The following is a 25,149-nucleotide window of genomic DNA, read 5'->3' as shown; positions in this document are numbered from 1 at the left end:
GTTTTCTTTGAAGATTCAAACTGTGCATAGTTACAGCACGAATGGCCGTACTGGCTCGTGCGAAGGATATTGTGTACATGAGTTTGTATAATTTATCATGCATCAATAAATGCAGTTATCTATCTATCTATCTATCTATCTATCTATCTATCTATCTATCTATCTATCTATCTATCTATCTATCTATCTATCTATCTATCTATCTATCTATCTATCTATCTATCTATCTATCTATCTATCTATCTATCTATCTATCTATCTATCTATCTATCTATCTATCTATCTATCTACCTATCTATCTATCTATCTATCTATCTATCTATCTATCTATCTATCTATCTATCTATCTATCTATCTATCTATCTATCTATCCGTCTGTCTGTCTCTCTGTCTAGCTATCTACCTATCTACCTACCTACCTACCTACCTACCTACCTTTTATTTTGCTATGTCATAAGAGAAGTTGTGATTTATAACAATCTTTTCATTGAATGTAGGTGGTATTTATTTTAAAAATTAATATAACTAAAATATAATGTAATATTTAAATATGTAAAGCTTTTATGAAGTCTAAGTAGCAACCACGGAGCTGAAAAGAATTGTCAATTTTTCTAAATAATTTGTTTAATATGTATGAAGCATTGAATCTGCCTTTCTGTTGTGGCACACATAGGCGAAGGAATTATTCTACAGCTTAAATTTGCTTGGTTTTCTTCACGATATAATGTTTTTTCCTTCTCCTGAAAAGTTGCAAAAACTGACTTCACGCCTTTCAGCTCCGACGGTTTCAATTATGATAGCCAACGCCGAAAATTACCCAGTAATTCTGCTTCTATTTGTTTAATGCTTGTTCTCAAGGTTTATTTCTTACATCTAAATTGACTTTATGATATTCCTGAAGATATCAGTATTACAGTTTTTCAATTCCAAAATTATATTGCTTATTTATGAGATACAAGTGTCGTAAGGATTATTATAAAACAGGCATGTCAAAACCCTCCACATTGTGCAGTCGCGAACATTGTACAACTGTCTCTGTGCGATGTGCACTCTCTATTCCCCTACCTGGAGGGAGTGAATCGCCTTGGAGGGAAAAGCGACAGGGCTATACAATACCTACAGCAGCTTTTGTTTCAGTAACACAGTTTCAGTACGAGTGCCGATTTGGCTGTGTCTGTGAATGAGTTATGATAAATAAAATGAGGAGTTCACAGATAACGAAGAAGAGAAATTACTAATCATGTAACATAATTGTTATAATGTTTTCCTCAGCCAACAATAATAATTATTTTAAGATGAAAGGCTTTCATCAGCCTATGTCGAGGTAATAGTGTTGTGAGGTGACAATTTAGATCAGATTAGTAAAGTTCTCAAAATATATTGTCAGCGCTTATATCTTAATCAGTACTCTCACGGCAAAAGTACTTGACAATGGCGTTGTTTTGGAGTCTGTACTATCACAGCCATCAGAGGTTAGACGACTTACGACTTTCATTTCATAAACTGATAAGTGATGAGAATGTAGTGAGGAATACATGTGAGGCTCTTGAGGTTGTAAGGAGAGAAGAAAACAACTATTTGCAAGGCGGAACAATTTTCTGGAAAAATATATAATGGCAAATTTTCCATCTCACGTCACAATATTAATTCAATATACTGATATTAATAAATCTTTAAATCTGACATAAAGAGAATATCGTCGCTTCACAGTTTGTGAACTACACTTTTAATTTCTTTGAGTAACGCTCCCAACTTTTCTATACTTGCTCTCAAGTTTTCAAATAAACTATATGTGAATTTGAATTCTAAGCTTAATTTATATTTATTAATATTAATATTAATTTATATTGACATACAGCAAAGAAATAATTTCAGTGTAAAAACTTCACAATGTCATACTGCATGTAATTAATTGGGAGTATAATATTTTCTTCAACATTTCTGTACCAATGGTCACAGTAAATAATAATGCCTGACGAACAATGAAAGAGTAGGATCTATTACTTTAAAATAATTAGTACCTACTACGTAAAATGAAATACTTGTTCGTTTCTTGTTGTTTCGAAATTACCGCAATTTTTTTTCTTCTAATACTGTATAAAAATCATATTAATAAATTATGCTTTACAAATCACTACTTTGTGAAGTATAACCGAGTAAGCCTAAAGTTTATATTATTTTAATGTACCGAAGTACATATGATATTTCCATGCAGATATTCTGCGTTATCTTACGATGAAAGAGTAATGGAACGGAGAAAAATTCTCTCCGGCACCGGGATTTGAACCCGGGTTTTCAGCTCTACATGCTGATGCTTTATCCACTAAGCCACACCGGATGCCCATCCCGGTGTCAGACAGAATCGTCTCAGTTTAAGTTCCAACTCTTGGGTTGCCTCTAGTGGCCGCCCTCTTTACTACGTCATAGATGTCTTTGAACGTAGGACTGAAGTCCACACATGTGCTGAGGTGCACTCGTTATGAGTGACTAGTTGTCCGGGATCCGACGGAATAAGCGCCGTCTTAAATCACGAAGTGATTTAGGCATATCATATATATTATTTTAATGTACCGAAGTACATATGATATTTTCATGGAGATATTCTGCGTCATCATACGATGAAAGAGTAATGGAACGGAGAAAAATTCTCTCCGGCACCGGGATTTGAACCCGGGTTTTCAGCTCTACGTGCTGATGCTTTATCCACTAAGCTACACCGGATGCCCATCCCGGTGTCGGACAGAATCGTCTCAGTTTAAGTTCCATATATATGATATACCCAAGAGTTGGAACTTAAACTGAGACGATTCTGTCCGACATCGGGATGGGCATCCGGTGTGGCTTAGTGGATAAAGCATCAGCACGTAGAGCTGAAAACCCGGGTTCAAATCCCGGTGCCGGAGAGAATTTTTCTCCGTTCCATTACTCTTTCAACGTAAGCCTAAAGTTTCTTGTATTACAATTGTCAAATATAGACACTGATAATAACTGTGTTTTTTTCGTTCTGCTAACTATGTTTATAATGTCCAAATGTCTATTTAATCCAACCCTAGAAGCGCAGAATAGATTATTGTACACCCCTCCAGCTAAGAAGGGGTAAGAGCAACGCTTGATTGATGCAACCTGCACAGACCGGCGATCCGCGCACATAACTGCACATTTAGGGTCTGATTTCTGACATGCCTGTTCTAAAATATATTCATTTTATATTAGTAAAATATTATTAGAACAGGTCAACTACTCATCTAAACCGATTAGTAGTTGTTCGTACGTAGGTAGGTAATGAAATATTAGCATTTAAGCTAATTTATAACTCTTCAATGTGCACGCAGAGGGCGAATGCGGGCAGCTATGTGTCTGGGAGCACCGCGTTTGTGTGGGAGTGGGAGTGGAAGTGGACAAAGAAGATAATTATGAGCTTAGTGTAAACACGAGTTTCTGCTCTGGCGGCCCCCCGGGCGGAGTTAGGGGTAATTTACTGCTGTAGTCCCCTAACGCCACTCTCCGGAAGCTAACAGATTCATCATAGACCGGAATCGTGTAAATGTATCCCTGCAATCCAAATGTGTGAATCAATTAGTTTCCAGTGTTGGATGCAGCCATCACATACAGAATTAATTTCTATTTCAGGGACTAGAGTTAAAGGATATTGTTTGGGAAACCAACATCCGCAACTGTTATGAATTCTAAGCATTATTTATGTCTTTGGAAACGCTGTTTATTTTCAACTGATATTAATATTGCTACCACTCTCCCTCTTACTTTCATCATCATCATCATCATCATAAACATTACGGGTTAGGCCGTCCGGCCTGTTCCGTCCCAATAGTAATTGAACTCTAAAACTGGTCACTCCATCGTCGTCTCGGTCTTCCTACATCCCGTCGTCCCACGGGTCTATAGTTGTGCAGTTTTCTTGGAACTCTGTCTGATGACATTCTCTCTACGTGTTCGTACCATCTATTTATATAGGTATGAGTTACATCAATTATATTTGAAATGCCTAATTCCTGTATAATGTATTTGTTTTGTTTATGATCTAGCAGTGTATATCCTGCCAATGGTCTCAACAATTTCATTTCTGCTGCCTCCATTCTTCTTTCTTGCTGTTTAGTTAGGGTCCAAATCTCTGAGCCATATAACAATGTTGGTATGACCATTGTTTTATAAAACTTCAGAACTGTATCTGTCCTTACCTTCTTAACGAAGGTTCTTTTAACTGTTCCTACTAGTTTTTGAAATTTTAATATTTTTTTTGTCAAAATCATTTATATTGTCATATGATAATGTGCAGCCTAAATATTCAAAATGGTTCACTTGTTCTACTGATTCATCATTAAGGATTATTTTCAATCTTATTGGTGTTTTTCCTTTGAATCCCATAACTTTTGTCTTTTTTAAAGAAATATTTAAGTTAAATTCTTTAGCTATTATGTTCAGGTTATATAGGGCCCTCTGTAAGTTATCTTCTGAATTTGAAAATATTACCTGATCATCTGCAAAGAGTAAGGTGTTCAAATATTCCTTATTTATATTAAAATTTTATTTTAAATTTATCTGCCACTGTCTTGTGACTTCGTCTATATAAAAGTTAAATAAAGTAGGCGATAATGGGCACCCTTGTCTTACCCCTCTTGTTATTTCTCTAATTTCATTAGTGATCTCTTTGTTTAATTTTATTTTAATTGTAGTATTTTTATATAAACTTTGTATTGTGATTATTAAATGTTTTGGGATTCCTCTCGCTATTAATATTTCCCATAATTTTTCTCGCCCTCTTACTTTGTCACATTAAAATTTTTCTGGTGTACACAGAGACGAAGAACGATCATTTTTTCTTCCACTTCAGAATTGCAGACACACCAGTGTGCTTACGTCTACTTTCCGTTTATTTACAAAAAGTATTGCCACCAATTAATAATCCCATTTCAGTTGCATAATGATCAAGTGTTTACCGAGTTGGCTCAGACGGTAGCGTTTGAAACAGCATTCGGGTGATCCCGGGCTCAAACCCCATGGCCGGCCCATCTGACTATGGATTTTTATAGTTTTCCTTAGTCACAAAGACAAATGCTAATTTGGAAATTTAAATACGATGATTCATCACCGCCTCAATCACTAATATCATAAACAGAAATCAAAATTCAAAATCAGTTACATGAACACAAGCCATCTGCAGCACACAATAGTTACAGGAACTTCACAATAGTAACAACGGCCTGCTGTATACTCACAGATCCTAAACATTTTTCATTTAACATTTAATTTTTTAAGGTGACATGTATTTATTTAGCCTGACGAGTTACTTCCTTGGTTTGAATTGTAAATTATTTTAAAATAGCTTGTAAGAGGGCCTTAGACTAGAAATGTTTAGTTTAAATGTAGTTCTGTTTATAAGTATGCATAAGGGTGTAATTATTTGACTTATTTGAACTGTTGTATCAGTGAAGCGAGGTGAGTCAGTGGAGTTATGGTTTTACAGTGCAGTGACTAGTTCCCATCAGTGATAATTTATAGCGTCAATGAAATGTGTTCTATAGTGTGTCAGTGAAATGTGTCCTAAAGTGTCAGTGAAATGCGTCATAGTGCCACTACAGTGAGTGAGATGAGAGTGAAGTGAAAGACTATTGAAACTTATGTAGGGCCTATACATAATTTTATAGGTTGTAATGTAAAATTAGGTATTTTATTTGTTTTATTATTATTGTGTTAAATTATATTGTGTATTCTTATTGTATTGTGTATAAAATTGTATTGTGTATTGTATAATTGTATTGTGTATTGTAAATTTATTGTGTATTGCTTATCATTTTTTTTGTGTATTGTTTATATTGTGTATACCACTGCCACCGGGTGCTTGCCCACTTGGAGTGTAAATAAATACATACATACATACAAAGAAATATGACCAGAGATGTTAAAGCGTATATAAATAAACCTAAAAAAATGATCAAGTGATTCATTAATTTATAGTGTTTTGCCCAAAGGCAGGTATTTCGCTGCAAACCCAGCATTTTCCAATCTTTCTTCTGCCTTCCTCTTTGCCTCCTCATATGGTCCATATATCTTAATGTCGTCTATCATCTGATATCGTCTTCTGTCCCGAACTCTTCTCCCGTTCGCCATTCCTTCCAGTGCATCTCCTTCAGAAGGCAGTTTCTTCCCAATCAGTGACCCAGTCAATTCCTTTTCCTCTTTCTGATCAGTTTCAACATCAGTCTTTCTTCACCCACTCTTTCCAACACAGCTTCGTTTCTTAACAGTGATATTGGCTGATACACGCTGTACTGTAAAGACACTCTTTAATAGAGGATTTAAAGTAAGTAATCCTTCACCCGACCGCCTATGAAGAGCTAAGGCCAACCAGCCGGCTGCTAGCCTAACGTTCGCATGTCTCAGCAAAAGTAAACGATCATCCAACTAGTACGTGGATATTTTATGTTCAGCATGATCGCCCTAGCCGCTACGACTGGTTTTCGAAACCGGATTTCGCTATCTATCGTAGATCCCCAGTTCATTACGATGCCGGGTGAGCATCGATCCCAAACACTGGCCGAAATTTCATGCGAAAATTCCTTCCTAATGAGGACTCGAACTAGCTCCCATTCCGTAACGTGTACATATATGATGTCTTAAATCACGATAGAGGTGTCGTTCCTAATTAAAATCGCATTTTGTGAAAGTACAAAGTGCCAATCCGATGCCGTTTACCGTATAATGTATGAAAAATAACTAGGCTGTATATACGAGGGATAAAATGTTTTTTTCTTCCAATAACACAGTGGAATTATAGAATAATAAATCTGATGTAATATAACCAAAGACAATATAATATAACTAAACTGAATTTAGCAGGAAAACACAATATATAATACCGAGTATTAAAGTTTAAAATTTGCACAGGGATTATGCATTTTGCTAATTAATTTATGTATTGGCAACGAGCTAATCGACTCAGTCGAATATGAGAAACAGAATGTAAAACATTGGCACGTAAAACGAGAAGAGAACTGTGATTGAAATTTTATACAACTCTAGCTGTACCAGGATGCTTATATGTACGGAGGCGAGACATGGATAATGAATAACAGTGACAAAGGCAGGGCATAATATTAGCCAGCCAACTTCTTCGAAAGGTTCAGTTTGAACGAGTTCTTTCCGGAAAATAATATTGCTGAAGCTATATAAGGATTTTAAATTTAGCATGTTTCATTGTCCTCTCAACCGAATGGACTTAAAATATCTTTGACCGCGTCCATTTTTTTATCAACTGCATCACAAGTACTGCCACAAAGACATCTATTTTAAGATTTCTTGAATTGAAGTTTGAATGAGATTTCTAGATGTTATTTGATGGATTTGTGATTCTGTAAACTTGATAATCATTGTGAATGGTTGAGAATTATTGCAATACTTTAAAGACAATGGACGTACTGCGTGAATCAGAATTTCTGAGGGGAAAGTTAATTTTCTACCTATTTGAGTATCTGTACACCTTTTTGAAGTGTAACTCTATCTTCGAACTACATTAATAATAAATTCATTCATAGTTTTATGCTCAGTGGCAGGTCTTTCACTGCAAACTCAGCATTCTTCAATCGTTCCTAATTTCTGCCTTACTCTTAGTCTCCGCATATGATCCATATATCTTAATGCCATCTATCATCTGATATTACCTTCTTCTGTCCCTAACTTTTCTCCCGTTCACAATTCCTTCTGGTGCATCCTTTAGTAGGCAGTTTCTTCTCAACCAGTGACCCAACCAATTCCTTTTTCTCTTTCTGAACAGTTTCAGCATCATTCTTTCTTCACCCACTTTTTCCAACACAGCTTCATTTTTTTATTCTATCTTCCATTTCACACGCTCCATTCTTCTCCATACCATTTCAAATGCTTCTAGTCGCTTCACTTCACTTTGTCGTAATGTCCATGTTTCTGCCCCATATAATGCAATACACCACAGAGCATTTCACTAATCTCTTCCTTAGTTCTTTTTCCAGATGTCCGCAGAATATGCTCTTTTTCTATTAAAAGCTTCCTTTACCATTACTACTCTCCTTTTTATTTTCTAGTAGCAGCTCATTTTATTGTTTATAGGACATCCAAAATATTTGAAGCTATCCATTTGCTCTACTGCCTCATTTAGAATTCGCACGTAAACTTTTCTTTGTTTTGCTTCCGATAAGCATGGTCTTCGTCTTGTTTACAATTTATCTTCATCCCATACTGCCCACAACTGTCATTTAGCTCCTATAGCATATCCCTTAATATCGTCTCCTCATTTGCTAACAGTACTGTATCATCAGCAAATGTTACACACGTTATCCTTCTTCTTCCTACTATCATCTTTCCCATGTTCTGAAAAGAATAATTCTCACCCAATTTTCCAAGTAGATATTGAACAGGGTAGGTCATAAGGACGCTATGGTTATTACTGCGTATTATGAGCATGTTACAGTCGCCAATATTGTTAATACAAACAATATAAAACAGATTGATAAAGCTTGAGATCTGTACCTCACGAATTGACACCTGAACAGGCTCAACGCAAAGTGGATATCGGTCGTGGAAATTGTGTTGGACCCATAATAATGTTTTGTGACTGATGGAATTTTGAAGGTGTGATGCATTGGAAGTTCGTTCTAAACGGATGTGCAGTCGATGCGGATCTTTATTCTCAACAGATAGAACGAATTCATCAAGTTTTAACAGAGACGTACCCAGTATCAGTTAATCGAAATAGAATTCTCTTGCAATAGGACAATACGAGACTTCATATAGCTCGAACAACCATGGAAAAATACAGGAAGTAATAATAATAATAATAATAATAATAATAATAATAATAATAATAATAATAATGATAATAATAATAATAATAATAATGATAATTCTCACCCAATTCTCACCCAATTTTCCAAGTAGATGTTGAACTGGGTAGGTCAAAAGGACGCTATGGTTATTACTGCGTATTATGAGCATGTTACAGTCGCCAATATTGTTAATACAAACCATATAAAACAGAGTGATAAAGCTTGAGATCTGTACCTCACGAATAATAATTATTTGAGGGCGGCAATAATAATAATAATAATAATAATAATAATAATAATTATTATTATTATATTATATTATATTATATTATATTATATTATATTATATTATATTATATTATATTATATTATATTATATTATATTATATTATATTATACCTGGCAGAGTTAAGGCCTTTGACCTTCTCTTCCACTCAACAAGATCTACAATAATTAAGGACTCGAACTGCTACCACGGCCGCTGTATCCCCTCCGGTCTTGAGCTTTCAGATTACCATCTTTTTCGATCCGTTGCCCACTTCTTGCGTGGATGAAATTTCCAAAGCTTGGAAGACGTTGATATGACTTTCAATGCACTTAATAAAAGTAATGTTATTCTGTTATGCTTTCAAAATAAACACATTATATATTATGCAACTATAGAAAGTTGATAAAAGGCTGGCATTATTCACACACAGATGGATAGATATTAATAACAATATTTACAGGATATTCTCATGTGGTTACCCGTCCATATACAGTATACCAGTTAGTTGTTAATTGTATCTGCCTCAGAAACGGTTCCTTACTTTCCCTTAGAGTAGTACATATTTTTAGTGCATTATTATTCCTGTTGTTATTATTATTATTATTATTATTATTATTATTATTATTATTATTATTTACTTTCAAATGGATTTAACAAAACCCGAAGGTTCATTGCCGCCCTCAAAAAGTACGCCATCCGTTCCTATCCTGAGCAAGATTAATTTTATTCATTCCCGGCGTCATATCCCACCTCCCTCAAATACATTTTAATATTATCCTTCCAACTACGTTTCGGGCTCCCCAAAGGTCTTCTTTCCTCCGGCCTCCCAACTAACACACTATATTCATTTCTAGATTGTCCTATACGTCCTACATGCCCTGCCTATCTTAAACGTCTGGATTTAATGTTCCTAATTATGTCAGGTGAAGAATACGATGCGTGCAGTTATGCGGTATGTAACTTTCTCCATTCTCCTGTAACTTCAACCCTCTTACCCCCAAATACTTTTCTAAGCACCTTATTCACACACATCCTTAACCTCTGTTCTTCTCTCAAAGTGAGTCTAAGTTCCACAACCATACAGAACAACCGGTAATGTAACTGTTTCATAAATTCTAACTTTCAACTTTTTTGAAAGCACACTGGATGACTAAAACTTCCCAACTGAAAAATAGCAGGCATTTCCCATATTTATTCTGCCTTTAATTTTCTCTCGAGTATCATTTATATTTGTTACCTTTGCTCCAAATATTTCAATTTTTTCATTTTTTCGTAGGATAAATTTCCAAATTTTTTATTTTTATATTTCCATTTCGTACTATGTTCTGTTCACCAGACATATGCTGGGTTGCAAGAAAGCATTTATAGGTTCGTTAAACGCTATTGGTCCTATAACTGTCCATTTAGCGTCAGTAAGCGTTGCAGGAACGACCTTTAAAGCTATTGGTTCGTTAAAGCACTCTGTAAACTATAGGTCGAAAATCGGGGCTGTAAACTGTTAACGAATCGTTAGCCGCCATATTGTACGTATATTTCTTGTTTTTGTATCTGACAGTATTAAGTAATTTCGTGGATATGTTATCATCAGAAACAGATAGGTGAAATGTAATATACATGTCACAATGAACTCGAGATTCATGTGTGTATAGGAAAAGTTTTGTGAATAAAACAATTTTATTACCGGTATTATTATAGAATCGTCTGACGTAGAGGTTATGTTTGATATGGTACAACATCTACCAAGACCAAGAATACTGAGAAACGATCGAATCCTCTAGGAGAATATGATAATATTGATTTTAAGGTTAGATTTAGATAGTCAAAAGACACATTCATGACTCTCTTGCATGAAATAGGGCATCATATTGGAAAACAAATCGTACGCAGTAAGACAGTATCAGCAAGTAACAGCTGTTGATTGCCTTGCGCTATTACACAATAGGAGCGTTTCAGAATGTGATACTGGATCATATTCATGTTTATAAATCTACAGTTTGTAGAATAATAAGATATTGACTGCATTGCAAGAATGAGAGAACAATACATTACTATGCCTCAAGGAAATTCTGTACAAACAGTAAAACAGGATTTCTTCTCAATTTACAATTTTCCCTACGTTATTAGTGCATAGACTGTAGCCATATCAAAATTCAAAGCCCCAGTAGACACTTGAATGAGATGTACCGAAACAGGAAGGGTTACTTCTCTATCAATCTGTACCAAGAATCATTGCATGTTGGCCTGGGTCAGTATTTGATGCCTGTCTTCTACGTGCAAAGTTTGAAAACAATGACTATCCAAAAACACAATATTACCATAGGGACACGCACGTATAATAGGGGACTTATTTGCGCCGGCTACGATGGCTCTGTCGTTTTGAATCTTTTCCGTTTAAAGATGGAATAGCTAACAGATCATTAAACATCACATTTGCCACGACCTATACTTTAAAGACTGGAATAGTTTAAAGGTCCGTTACTTAACGAGAGAATAGCAATTTATGGAACAGATTTCTTGCAACCCAGCAATAATCATATACTTTGTCTTTATTATTATTATTATTATTATTATTATTATTATTATTATTATTATTACTATTATTATTATTATTACTTACAAATGGCTTTTAAGGAACCCGAAGGTTCATTGCCGCCCTCACATAAGCCCGCCATCGGTCCCTATCCTGTGCAAGATTAATCCAGTCTCTATCATCACACCCCACCTCCCTCAAATCCATTTTAATATTATTCTCCCATCTACGTCTCGGCCTCCCTAAAGGTCTTTTTCCCTCCGGTCTCCCAACTAACACTCTATATGCATTTCTGGATTCGCCCATACGTGCTACATACCCTGCTCATCTCAAACGTCTAGATTTTAAGTTCCTAATTATGTTAGGTGAAGAATACAATGCGCGCAGTTCTGTGTTGTGTAACTTTCTCCATTCTCCTGTAACTTCATCCCGCTTAGCCCCAAATATTTTCCTAAGCACCTTATTCTCAAACACCCTTAACCTATGTTCCTCTCTCAGAGTGAGAGTCCAAGTTTCACAACCATACAGAACAACCGGTAATATAACTGTTTTATAAATTCTAACTTTTAGATTTTTGGACAGCAGACTGGATGATAAGAGTTTCTCAACCGAATAATAACACGCATTTCCCAAATTTATTCTGCGTTTCATTTCCTCCCGAGTGTCATTTATATTTGTTACTGTTGCTCCAAGATATTTGAATTTTTCCACCTCTTCGAAGGATAAATCTCCAATTTTTATATTTCCATTTCGTACAATATTCTGATCACGAGACATAATCATATACTTTGTCTTTTCGGGATTTACTTCCAAACCGATCGCTTTACTTGCTTCAAGTAAAATTTCCGTGTTTTCCCTAACCGTTTGTGGATTTTCTCCTAACATATTCACGTCATCTGCATAGACAAGAAGCTGATGTAACCCGTTCAATTCCAAACCCTGCCTGTTATCCTGAACTTTCCTAATGGCATATTCTAGAGCGAAGTTAAGAAGTAAAGGTGATAGTGCATCTCCCTGCTTTAGCCCGCAGTGAATTGGAAAAGAATCAGATACAAACTGACCTATATTATTATTATTATTATTATTATTATTATTATTATTATTATTATTATTATTATTATTATTAGCCTATTATTGGAGGCAACGATATGGATTTCCACGAAAACACTGTTACATTTTATTTTTGATTCATTTATAATCTAAGGCTGTACACAGTAAGTGGTATAATAAACTGTTAACCTCGGAATGCAGAAGCAATACCGCCAACGTGACAGGACGGACATTCCCCTGAAATGGAAGCGTCCCGCGAGAGCCCTCCAGTGCGCGCACTTGTCACAAGTGTATAATTGGCGAGACAGGAGATTAATTTTGTCGCGTATGTAAACAGCGATTAAACAATGTGCTTCCAAGTGCCACAAGTGGTTGTTAAACTCGCAACAAACTGCGACTAATAACATTAGCAAGCTCTCAGTGAACGGAGGCGTCGCTCCGTGCTCGAGAAGCACGCAAACTGCAGAGTGGGGGGGGTAACCTCGTAGCTGGTATATAATAAAAGCTTTCGTAAGATTTTATTCCTTTTCAGTAAAGTAATTAATATGTGTGCATATGTGGTAAAAAGAATGTAGTCCAGATGTACGATATGATACAGCGATGTAACAAATGAAATGAGAATTTGCAGCAGCAATTATTATTATTATTATTATTATTATTATTATTATTATTATTATTATTATTATTATTATTATTATTGCTACTTCTCAGCCTGTTTGTGGTTTTCCGTGGTTTTCCTAAGACGCTAAGTCAAATATCGGGATGAGCTTTAAAAGAAATGGGTCACGGACCTGCATGCCCCTCATCACAAAAATTTCAGCATGTCTCACTCTGACCCTTGGCTTTCTCATATTGCCTTCGGATAAGTCAGATTTATTTCAGGAAACATCATTTTTATATCAGTTGAGTCAACTGTATTTCAGAAAGAGTCAACTCTATTTCACTGCAATTAATTGTACTTCATAAAGGATCAATTGTATTTCAGAGAACATCGAATGTATTTGAGAAATCTTCATTTGTATTTCAGATAATTGGATAATAAAATAACATCTTTAATACAGACACTAATTTCTTAACACATTGATGTTTAAAATTTGTCCACCTGGCGCTTCAAAACAGCTTTTTAACGGTAACACTACATCCGAGAAAAAAACTTCGGACGATAAAATTACTGTTTGAAATACCTGGTACTTTGTGATCCAATGATATATAAAATACATCTGGAAAAAGTGTATATAGGGATTATATTACAAAGCGTTATGTATATTATCTGATAGGGTAGTACATCATAAGATCTTGTTTCATCTGTAATTTTCCTGTAGTTTTTAATTTGTATTACATTACACAAGTGAAATGGAGCTTCAATATAACTGTGGAAAGCCACCGGCGTAGCTAAGTCGGTTAAGGCGCTTGCCTGCCGGTCTGATTACCTGGTTGGGTTTTTTCCGAGGTGAATGCCAGGTAATCTATGGAGAATACTCTGCCTCATCGCACCAAATACCATCTCGCTATCACCAATCTCATCGACGCTGAATAACCTCGTAGTTGATACAGCGTCGTTAAATAACCAACTAACTGTGGAATATGTCGTATGTCGCATATCTATGTTACGAAAAACTTTTCAGCCATTCCAGGCAAACTGGAAATTCCAATGAAAAAGTATTTTTCAGAAATATTTGTTTATCATTAGTGTAAGACATAGATAAGGTAAATATTCTAATGTTTTATTTTCAAAAAGAAAATATTCTACAAGTTTCATGAACATTGAATCTAAGTGATCTTGACTAGGTAATGGGTACTGTTTGTTTCCCTAAAGTTTGCAGCACTTTCTCATAGAAAGATCAGCTGTTAATGTATGTTTTTTTCAAGAAGTGTTTGTTGAAATATTTTGAGAGCCTGCACTGTTATTTCCAGAGCTGAAGGATCAAGGACCTTTTTACTCTGTACTATATTCTTTCTTCCATTTATTTTAAGTAGATTGTGTAAAATAACAATTAGCAATCTTACAGTTCAAGTGAATATTTTGATTTAGAAATGTTACAGTTGTTTTGAAACTGGAAAAATGAAGGAAAGTAACTCATATGTAACATTCGAGACAAAATGTGTGTAACATCCGTGGTATGGAAGAAACAGCTATAAAATATTTACCGATTATGTTTTTGTGAACTAATTGGATGTCATGAGATTTGCATAGCCTTCATATGGACACTATGAGAAGGAATCTCTTTTTGCTTGAGGCAGAGACCTGTGTTTTAAACATTTTGTTATTGTTAATAAGGTGTCAAGTGAATTCAGACATCTTTTAACATCCGTGACGGAAACGTTTCTATATTTTCTGCAATAATAATCCATTTTATTCAAACAGTTTTCTTTTCTGTAAAATGATACTGATCTTCTAAATTGATTCTAACAATAAGAGTTGATAGAAGTAATTTCATTTTCAATAATTTATAGAGTTTAAAAATAGAAAAAAAGGTAACTTCCATGAAAACTGGAATGGCTGATTTGTAAGATTGGGTAGACACTTCTGAAATTCAATTTACTTTTTCTGAAATACAAATGACGCTTTCTGAAATACAATTTACTTTTATTCTAAATTACAGTTTACTTTTATTCTGAAATGCAATGTACTATTTCTTAAATACAAATGACGCTATCTAAAATTAAATCGATTCATCTGAAATGCAAATGACGATTTCTGAAATTAGATTGATTAATCTGAAATACAAATTACGCTTTCTGAAATTAAGTTGATTAATCTGAAATGCAAATCACTCTTTCTGAAATTAAATTAACCAGTTTTAAAATATATATTATGGAAAAAGATGTAGTCCACAAAACATCCGCTTGGGACTTCTCTCACGGTTTACTATTAAATATTTGAGGATACGTATTGCTGTTGGTAAGAATATTGCTATCTTAAAATACTCTTTCTCTAGAATTAAGATCTGCTCAGAAAAATTTTAATATTATCAATAACCGTCTTATTGTTGCGTTTCAGAACCTCAGGATTTCTGTAATGTTATTTGTTGTAAATGTTAACCCGTGTCTCTGGCTACATGTCCGCTGTTGCAGGACCTGCAGCTGACGGGAAGCATAGACTGGATCAATGGCCATCCTCCAATAGCCGAGCCTCCCTGTGGATTCCGTGGGGAGAAGTGCATCAGTAAGTACACGAGGCTCATTGTTTGTTTACAATACCTTACGGGAGTCGGGGGCAGGAAGACATGGCGTGGTGACGTTCAACAGGTGTCTTTACTAACAAGAGCATGAGTTTGACAGTTTCCTATGTTTATGCTTTTTAACTTGTTCCAGACAAAATTTTTCCTCTTTTTCTTGGCCTGACCTTCGTCTCTCTCTTGTCTTTTGTATGATTTAGGTAGGAGTTTTTACGCTTTTACTATAGACATCGGGTTTCAGTGCTTCTTTTTATACCTAGATGTCAATGGCAGAGAGGGTTTGGAATTGAACGGGTTACATCAGCTTCTTGTCTATGCGGATGGCGTGAATATGTTAGGAGAAAATCCACAAACGATTGGGGAAAACACGGAAATTTTACTTGAAGCAAGTAAAGTGATAGGTTTGCAAGTAAAGCCCGAAAAGACGAAGTATATGATTGCCTTGTGACCAGAATATTCTACGAAATGGAAATATAAAAATTGGAGATTTATCATTCGAGGAGGTGGAAAAATTAAAATATCTTGGAGCAACAGTAACAAATATAAATGACACTCGGGAGGAAATTAAACGCAAAATAAATATGGGAAATGCCTGTTATTATTCGGTTGCGAAGCTTTTGTCATATAGTCTGCTTTCAAAAAATCTGAAAGTTAGAATTTATAAAACAGTTATATTATCGGTTGTTCTGTATGGTTATGAAAGTTGGACTCTCACTTCGAGAGAGGAACAGAGATTATGGGTAGGCCTATTTGAGATTAAGGTTCTTAGGAAAATGTTTGTGGCTAAAAGGGATGAAGTTACAGGAGAATGGAGAAAGTTATACAACGCAGAACTGCACGCATTGTATTCTTCACCTGACATAATTAGGAACATAAAATCCAGACGTTTGAGTTGGGTAGGGCATGTAGCACGTATGGGCGAATTCAGAAATGCATATGGGCTATTCCATATGAAATCGATCAGTAAAAAACCTCGCATTTTTTATACTCTGATTTTTTCCCTACTTATACAAGGTGCTGAGAAGAGTGCATTTTCAAAAATATACTATCGAAAGTCAAACGGTTTTCGTATTATTGAGCGACAAATTTAGCGTATTTTATAAAAACAAGCCTCTTTCAGCGCTCAGAACTCTGGAACCATTTACTGCAGAATATTGAACGAGAGCTTATTTTGAAGGTTATGTTAAGAAGTAATTCTTATTTTTATTGTACACAGAGAGACAGATAATCTGATTTTACTTACTTTTAGGCTTTTTGCCCATTTGTAAAAATATAAAAAAATATTGAGAAAAAACCTTGCATTATTGAGAGGGATTCGGCATTGTTTGCTTAGTTGTACAGCAATAAGTTTTGAGGGTGTTAAATAAATTATTTTCACACGCCTAGACTTGAACGGCGCAGTACCGCAAGCACTGGCCGAGAGCTGAAGATAAGCGAGCGTTGGGCGTCATTTTACTCCTGTGTTCATGAAAACCTGTGATAAAGCTAGCACAGCCATGACTGCTAGATGATACATCACGTGTTTGTCTCCTGGCCTTGCTTGTCTCGGCTAAGCTCCCGTCTCACAGTCAGCTGGTTAGTTCACGCGCGTACTATTTTTTTCTTTATTTGATATTTTCAATACTTTATCAACATGCCATCAGTAAAAAATATGTGTTTATTTGTACTTTCAATGCGGAATCTAACTATATATTTTTAAAATATTTTTTCCTAGCCAAAGGCGTCTTAATGAGGAAAAATCTAAATTTCTCCATTTCCATAAAAAGTAAGAAAATCTGTTTATATGTCAATATAAACTTTAATATCTCAGCATCAAAATAAACCATGATTTTGATCATTGGGTGAAAGGGTTTCGGAGCTACAACAGTTTAAAGTTGCAAATTTTATGAAAATACGATAAATTTAAATATTTTTAATTTAAACACTATGAAGTTCTGATGCCTCAAACTTTGTACAAAGCATTGTATCACAGTTCTCTACGTACAAAAAAAGTTTCATTTTATTTAGAAATTGTAGGGTCAATTTTCTCTATAGTTCGGTCGATTTGAAATGGAATAGCTCATATAGAGTGTTAGTTGGGAGGCCGGAGGGAAAGAGACCTTTGGGAAGGCCGAGACGTAGATGGGAGGACAATATTAAAATGGATTTGAGGGAGGTGGGATATAATGATAGAGGCTGGATTAATCTTGCTCAGGATAGTGACCGATCGCGGGTTTACATGAGGGCGGCAATGAACGTACGGGTTCCTTAAAAGCCATTTGTAAGTATGTTGTAACATGTCAATGACAACTTCCCAAGCTCCACGGTTTACAAACCGCTTGTCGCTAGCCATCCACAACATCAATCATCTCCGCAATTAACTTCACCATCCAAACACATAATTAATCAAGAGATCTGCCAGCCGTCCGTGTCCGTGTTTGGCTTGTTGCAAGACTCTTTCTCCCGAGCCACATTGTCGGAACGTGGCGAATCATGCGGCAGATGGATTCTGCTTATCCAGTAGATTAACGGAAGACGTGAACAAACAACTAAACACCGCAGACCGCCGCGCGGATCAGTTTAATTAAAATACGCACTCTCGTGGACTCAGTGTCATTCAGATGCCCTACATTAGCTTTCAAATGGCGTATATTTCACGTTATCAGCGTTTTCTCTTTGGTAAGAACTTTATATATTCGAGAAATTAATTAATTGAAAACACTCAAATCACTCTTTGTATTTAATGACCGATTATAAAATCCATCAAAAAAATTAATGAATAAAATTAAAATAATTTAATACGTAGTGCGAGCTTCAGTTTTCCACGATTGAGAGGTGAAACATTTTCCGGAGCGTAGCTATTGCTACGTTGCATGCTTTTAAACGAAGAACGTTTCGTAAATGTAGTGTCTGGAATGAGTGATGATGATGAAGATTAGGAAGGGAGAAGGGGAAACCCGGTGCCGGCACGTAGCCTACTCCTTTCGAATCGCCCCCGCCAGGCTTAACGTCCCCATCTGACGGACGAATCATTATCAACAGTGACATATACCTTCTCTTGATGTTCACTGCGGGGAGATTTGGGATTTAACCCAGGCATATTGGTGCACAATCTAGTGATTAGTAGTTGTGCACCGCCATCTCTCCTAGTCCCGAAGTAAAAATTTTACATGAAAATTTCTGACCCCGCCGGGAATCGAACCCGGGCCGACTAGTCTGGAGGTAGATACGCTACCACAGATTTAACTCAACGGACTTCCGGATTATTGTGGACCAGGCCACATTGAGATTTTCGTAACATTTTTGTAATTTGACACTCGGGCATAAATGTTTCATTTTTAATATTTTCGCAATGCCAGTGTCATGTACGCGTATGAAAATTTCTAACACATTTTACACTGTAGTCTCGGAATGGGACTAATTCTCTGGCACGACCACAGCAAAGGAATAAGAAAAAAAAAGATTGATCTTGCTCAGGATAGGGACCAATGGCGGGCTTATGTGAGGGCGGCAATGAACTTTCGGGTTTCTTAAAAGTCAGTAAGTAAGTATTTAAGAGAATATTTGAAGATTTCGTTAATATGTTAATTTCTTAAAAATAAAGTTCTTGAGATGACTAGCAATGGAAGAAATACATTGGCGCAAATGTTTTTCGAAATTTGTTCAGAAATTGCAACAACTTCTTCAACCGTTCTTTCAAATGGCTTTATTGTAGGAAGTATTATATTAACTCAACTACCCAAAAGTTTCCACAAGAAAAACACGGAGCTCTTGGGTCTAGTAAGCTTGATGGCCAGGTGGCACGTCCAAACTGATAAATTAGATGCGCAGGAAATAAACTGCGAAGCACTGCGCTGTAGTGTAATTCCTCCACCCTCCTGGAATCACAAATTATTAGTGTCCAAACTTATTTGTGGAAGTTCATAGAACAGGCAGTTTACTCGAACTTCTTGCCTACGAAATTCATCTTAAGGAAAAATGGATCTACCTCACCGGAAGCTACGAAACCAGACTATAACCTTTCCTAAATGGAGAGCAGTTGGTTACTCTTATAACTCAAAGTGAAAATGAGTTTAGTCTGATATCAGCGAGCTCGCGATGTCTGAATTTTCTTTTGTCAACTGCAGAGCTGCCAACACAGCAAAAACAATCACTTTTCGTTGGAATGTTCAGAACATTTCTGCACCATGCAGATACAGATTTTTTATGGATATCAAATTTTTGTTTCTAATGAAGGCTGAAGCAATCGTGGAAAATCATGCGCAGTTTGAGAATCACGCACACTATGCAGAATTTCAGACGAAATTTAACCAATAGCTGCTTCTCACTAGAGAAATCGATAAGTCAATGGTAGGAAAACTGTGCGTAGTTTGAGTTTTGTACAATCTGCCACCGAGCATTGTAAACGAAATGCTTACTGAAAATTTGGTGTCAAATAGTCGACGTAAAGAAGAGTCTATGTCTTCTAAGAAAAAAAGAAAGGAAGAAACCGGAGTTTGCAAAGGTCAAACGTCAAACGCCATTGCGATGTGCATCATTCAACGCTGTACAACTCTATTTAAGGTGATGAAAAAAAGTAAAGTATTTACTAAATTAAGAAAGGCTGTCGCAACAGAAAGCACAGCGAAAAATTATTCTTATACAAATAGAGTATTTCAAAAAGGGCCTAACACTTTTTATTTAAATTTTAATAACTACTTGTTATCATCTGGCATCTAAAGCGAATTACGTGCTCCCAACATTCTTAATCTGGAGTCTAAATACTTATATTTTTCAAGAGAATAGTTACAAGAGCGCATTAGAACATTATAAACTCATATCTTGAAGGACATCGTTGTTCAAATAAAAACATGAAGAGAATAGTATATAATCGCGGGCTCAGAATGACAAGGTTCTATGTTACATTTTTAGCAAAATTGAGATTTTTGTTGCATTGAAGTCTACTTTACAGCTATCTACCATGGGCCATTCCATGCAAAAAAGTATTTTTTTGAACCATGATGTCTCAAAAGTTAAAAATATTGTAGTAGGTTATTTTGTGTGTTCTAAATATGAATTTTACACACTATTATATTTATATCCTTCATAGTTTGGCAGCAATCAGCATTCAAAATATTGGTTTAACAAAAAAAGGTTTCATTCATTGAAGTTTTCTTACTATGTAGGTAAAGGAAGATGGAAAAATCATTTCAATGCAATTCGAAAAAGGAGAGCCTTGTTTATAAATGCCCTTAAAATGAAAAAAATTATATAATTTTTTAAATAGTTACCCACCGTAAAATAATTTAAAAAAAATATATAAAGCACAAAATGCACCTCATTTTTTACAGACGAAAAAACACGTGTTTAATTCTTTAGGGTATATTTATTCCACTGTAAAAAAAATTCAGAATGTAGACTTAAACATCATGTCAGTTTTTAATAAAAATAACTCACCGGAACAAAGGAGCTCAGCAGATAGGCTCTCCCGTCGTACAGAATGTTGCGCGATCAAGGTCAGGGAGACGGACGTTTGAGATTACTCATCGTTACGAAGTCTCGCGAACGCTGCGATTGCCAAACACAGCGAGCGATTTTCGACCGTCGGAACAAAGATTAATAACTTTATTAATTTAATTATCCATAGGTTGTTTTGAGATTAAAAATGTTATGTTTTATTTAACGACGCTCGCAACTGCAGAGGTTATATCAGCGTCGCCGGGTGTGTCGGAATTTTGTCCCGCAGGAGTTCTTTTACATGCCAGTAAATCTACTGACATGAGCCTGTCGCATTTAAGCACACTTAAATGCCATCGACCTGGCCCGGGATCGAACCCGCAACCTTGGGCATAGAAGGCCAGCGCTATACCAACTTGCCAACCAGGTCGACTTTTGAGATTATGTCATTAAACTTGAGAGATGGATTAGGAATAAGATTTTCTTTAATACGAATGAAATTCGCAGGAATTTAAATTGGTGTATTCGAATATAGAACTATTTCTTTTTTTCAATGAGGCGTTTTTATGAGCATGCCTTAATATTATTCGGATTACTCTTTAAGGTATTAAAGTATGGTTATTCAGGTTAACAATGGCGTCTGTTTAGTTTCGATGGCACTTCATATAGGGTGTCTAGAATATTTTAAATCATGGATAACATTTAACTGCCACCCATTTTTCAATCATTCTAATGACTAAAATATTAATGACTATCCGTACCCGTGCGCTCCGCTGCACCCGTTAGAAATAAATATAAAGTAATTACATAATTAAAATAGGACATTTGATCCAGGGAACATTCGTGTTTGATAGAAGGATAAATCGTTTAATATGTTACTTAATTTAAATTGCATCCAAATAATTAAAATGCGATCATTTTGGTCTAGAGACACTCATTTGGTGCAATGACAATTCCTTTAACATGTTTCTTAATTTTTATTACATGCAACCATAGTTTAATGAAGATTGACATCATTTAGATTTAATGTGTATATTTTATTTTACTTGTTACGGGTTTCTATTGAATTATGGTAATAACTTAATTTTAACCCTTGTTTTCTACGTATTCAGTAAATGGCGCTTGGCCCACTATGGTTCTGAACCCTTCAAATAACTTAAATTATATTATATAATATTACATATATTATATTATATTATATTATATTATATTATATTATATTATATTATATTATATTATATTATATTATATTATATTATATTATATCAGAAGTTACTGTAATAACATTATAGCATTATGTCCATCTAGAGAAACTACACTTTCCAATGGTGAAATAATAATTAATTCTACAAATCGGTTAATTTAGCTTCCGATATTACTTCATACAAACACAGAAACATTCTCTGTAGGCTATCTTTCATAGCTTTCGATTGTTGCTGTCCAAGGCCGCTTATAGACGAAGTCATTTGTTTTTTTAATTCATTACACGGCCTTAGATGGCAGTTATTTTAATTTTAAAACTCATTTATCTCATTAAATATCAGTCCTATCAAAATTTTTCAAGGAATAAAACTTATCGCAAATTATTTTTAAAGAAACTTTTGTTATGTAACATTTTTCACAAAAATCAATAATAAGCGAGATATTTCGATTTATTTAATTCAGGCCCCCTTATAACCCCCCTTTTAAATAATGTATTTTGAATGTCATATAGCCTGAAATCTAAGTTACAAAGAACTTAATTTATATTCCAATTTTCATCGAAATCCGTTCAACCAATATCGCGTGAAAAGGTAACAAACATACAGACAGACATACAAACAAAAATTCGAAAAAGCGATTTTCGGTTTCAGGGTGATTAATGTTAGGACCAATTATTTTTGGAAAATCGAAAATTACCAGAAAAATTTCGGCTACAGATTTATTATTAGTATAGATATGGCAGTCATAGTTTGCAGTTTAATTTATTTTCATAATAACATTATTATATTAAAAGCCCAAAAAAAATTCATAGCATCGCTGACATATTCCTAAAATTATGCAAGAAATGACCCCCATATAAATTATATGTTGATATCTCAATAACTATTTTGCGTGATAAAGCTAGTTTGAAAAGGTTCTTATCCGCATTGATTATATTAACAACCAACTTTTAAAATGTTCTCCTGTAAAATTTACTAAACACTAGGCAGAACCTTGTCATTCTGAACCCTCGAATATGTCTCTGAAGATGATAATCAGGAGCATAAAGGAATGATTCTTTGATATATTTCAAGAAGCAATTATACTAATTAGAGACTTATGTACAACACTCAAGACGGATGTCATACCTAGTATTAAATAGAAATTCAATGGAGAGAATAATAATGTAAATTTAGTAGAGTTTTGTTGTAAAAATAATCTACGAGTTATTAACACTTTCCCGAGCACTACCTGAAGTGTGAAATTACTTAGCTAGCACAACACAAAAGCACATCACTGGTATAAAGTCACTCATCCTTCACAAACATTTGATATAATAGCTTCAAATAGAACTAATCTTGAAAGTGAATATAACTTATTGATGGGAGAGTTCCGGTTAAAGATTCAATGTAATAGTATAACACAAAACCATTACATAAAAATCTTAGAAAAGAATTTCTGTAAGGTGAGAATAATAGAGATCAGCGTAAGACCAAAAAAAGCAAATTACGAAATATTAATTAAAATAAATGATGGTGTTAATAAAAATTGGTTACGGATTATGCTAAATTATGTAGGCTTACTTGTCGCTAATGAAGCGTTGAGTATAAGATTAGTTAATAAAACACAAAATGGAGGGTATATAGAACATCTTGATTTTGAAATGTGATTCCATTTTCAAGAGCTGATTTAATTTTTTCATTAATTCTTGCTACGAATATTATCCACTATGAATGAATTCTGAACTTTCCATAATTATTCTATTTTATTTTATTACTCCTAAATTAATTGAATATAAAATAACTAGTGGAATTTTTTTTTACTATTAATTTTATATTCATCATGATATAAAATTCCTGATTTCTTATCACGTTTCATTCGATTTAAATCTTATTTCCATTATTCCTTCTCATATGGCAACCTTACATGTTGGGGAAGACATGAATTAACAAGCTTTACTCATTTAAATTCTGTTATAAATTAGGTAAATTTTTACAACAGTCTTTATAATCGGTCTAATGAGTCCGCAATTAAGATTATATCATCAATATAGAGAGCAAGTTTATATTTTTGTTTACAATTTGTATCTTGGAATTCGTCCTATTCCTTAAACTTTAGGAAGCAATAAACCCAGCCTGAGAATATTCCCAAGAATTCGCCCGCGAATATTCCTAATATTAATGTCTTCTAGCGGGAATATTCCTGTTTATAATATTCTCTCATCCCAAGACTAATATTGTTGTGAATATGATTGAAGGTTAAATAAATGTATTGACATTTATGTGTTGCATTATTAATTACAACATATTCTTTATTTATTTACTCAATATTATATAGGGTGCTTCCGAGGTGGTGTTACAAACTTTCAGGGATGATGGCGAAGGGCACATGTAACAATTTGAGATAGGGAACCATACTCCGGAAATGACTGAATCGAAATTTATAAGCAAAAATAGTTGTGTGGAAATGGAATTGTAATTTGGCACTACGTGCCCTCCTTCCCTTGACCTTTGGAATAGTCGTGGAAAGATGGTATGGGCCGGATGTCTCCTACGTCGGTACTTGTCCCGATACAATCTGTGAGCTTCTCTACTGTTCCCGTTGGCTCATACGTATTCGAAAATCAGGTCTCCTTATTCCGCTCTCGTGTACTCTTCCATTTCACTAGGACTGATCGACTATGCACTGCAACTTGTACACATACACTGCTAT

The 25,149-nt window shown here is 34.9% G+C and overlaps 1 protein-coding gene across 1 annotated transcript in view; it reads left to right on the top strand.

Annotated features, from left to right (window-relative positions):
• Window positions 1-25,149, top strand: part of LOC138704813 (guanylate cyclase 32E) — a 786,020-nt gene that overhangs the window by 572,770 nt on the left and 188,101 nt on the right. The window contains exon 9 of the mRNA XM_069833092.1: window positions 15,737-15,827. Coding sequence (XP_069689193.1) covers window positions 15,737-15,827 — 91 coding nt within the window. The remainder of the gene's footprint in view (window positions 1-15,736; window positions 15,828-25,149) is intronic.

This window comes from Periplaneta americana, chromosome 8 (assembly GCF_040183065.1).
Source record: "Periplaneta americana isolate PAMFEO1 chromosome 8, P.americana_PAMFEO1_priV1, whole genome shotgun sequence".
Classification (NCBI taxonomy): domain Eukaryota; kingdom Metazoa; phylum Arthropoda; class Insecta; order Blattodea; family Blattidae; genus Periplaneta; species Periplaneta americana.
This window is presented reverse-complemented; position numbering and strand designations above follow the sequence as displayed.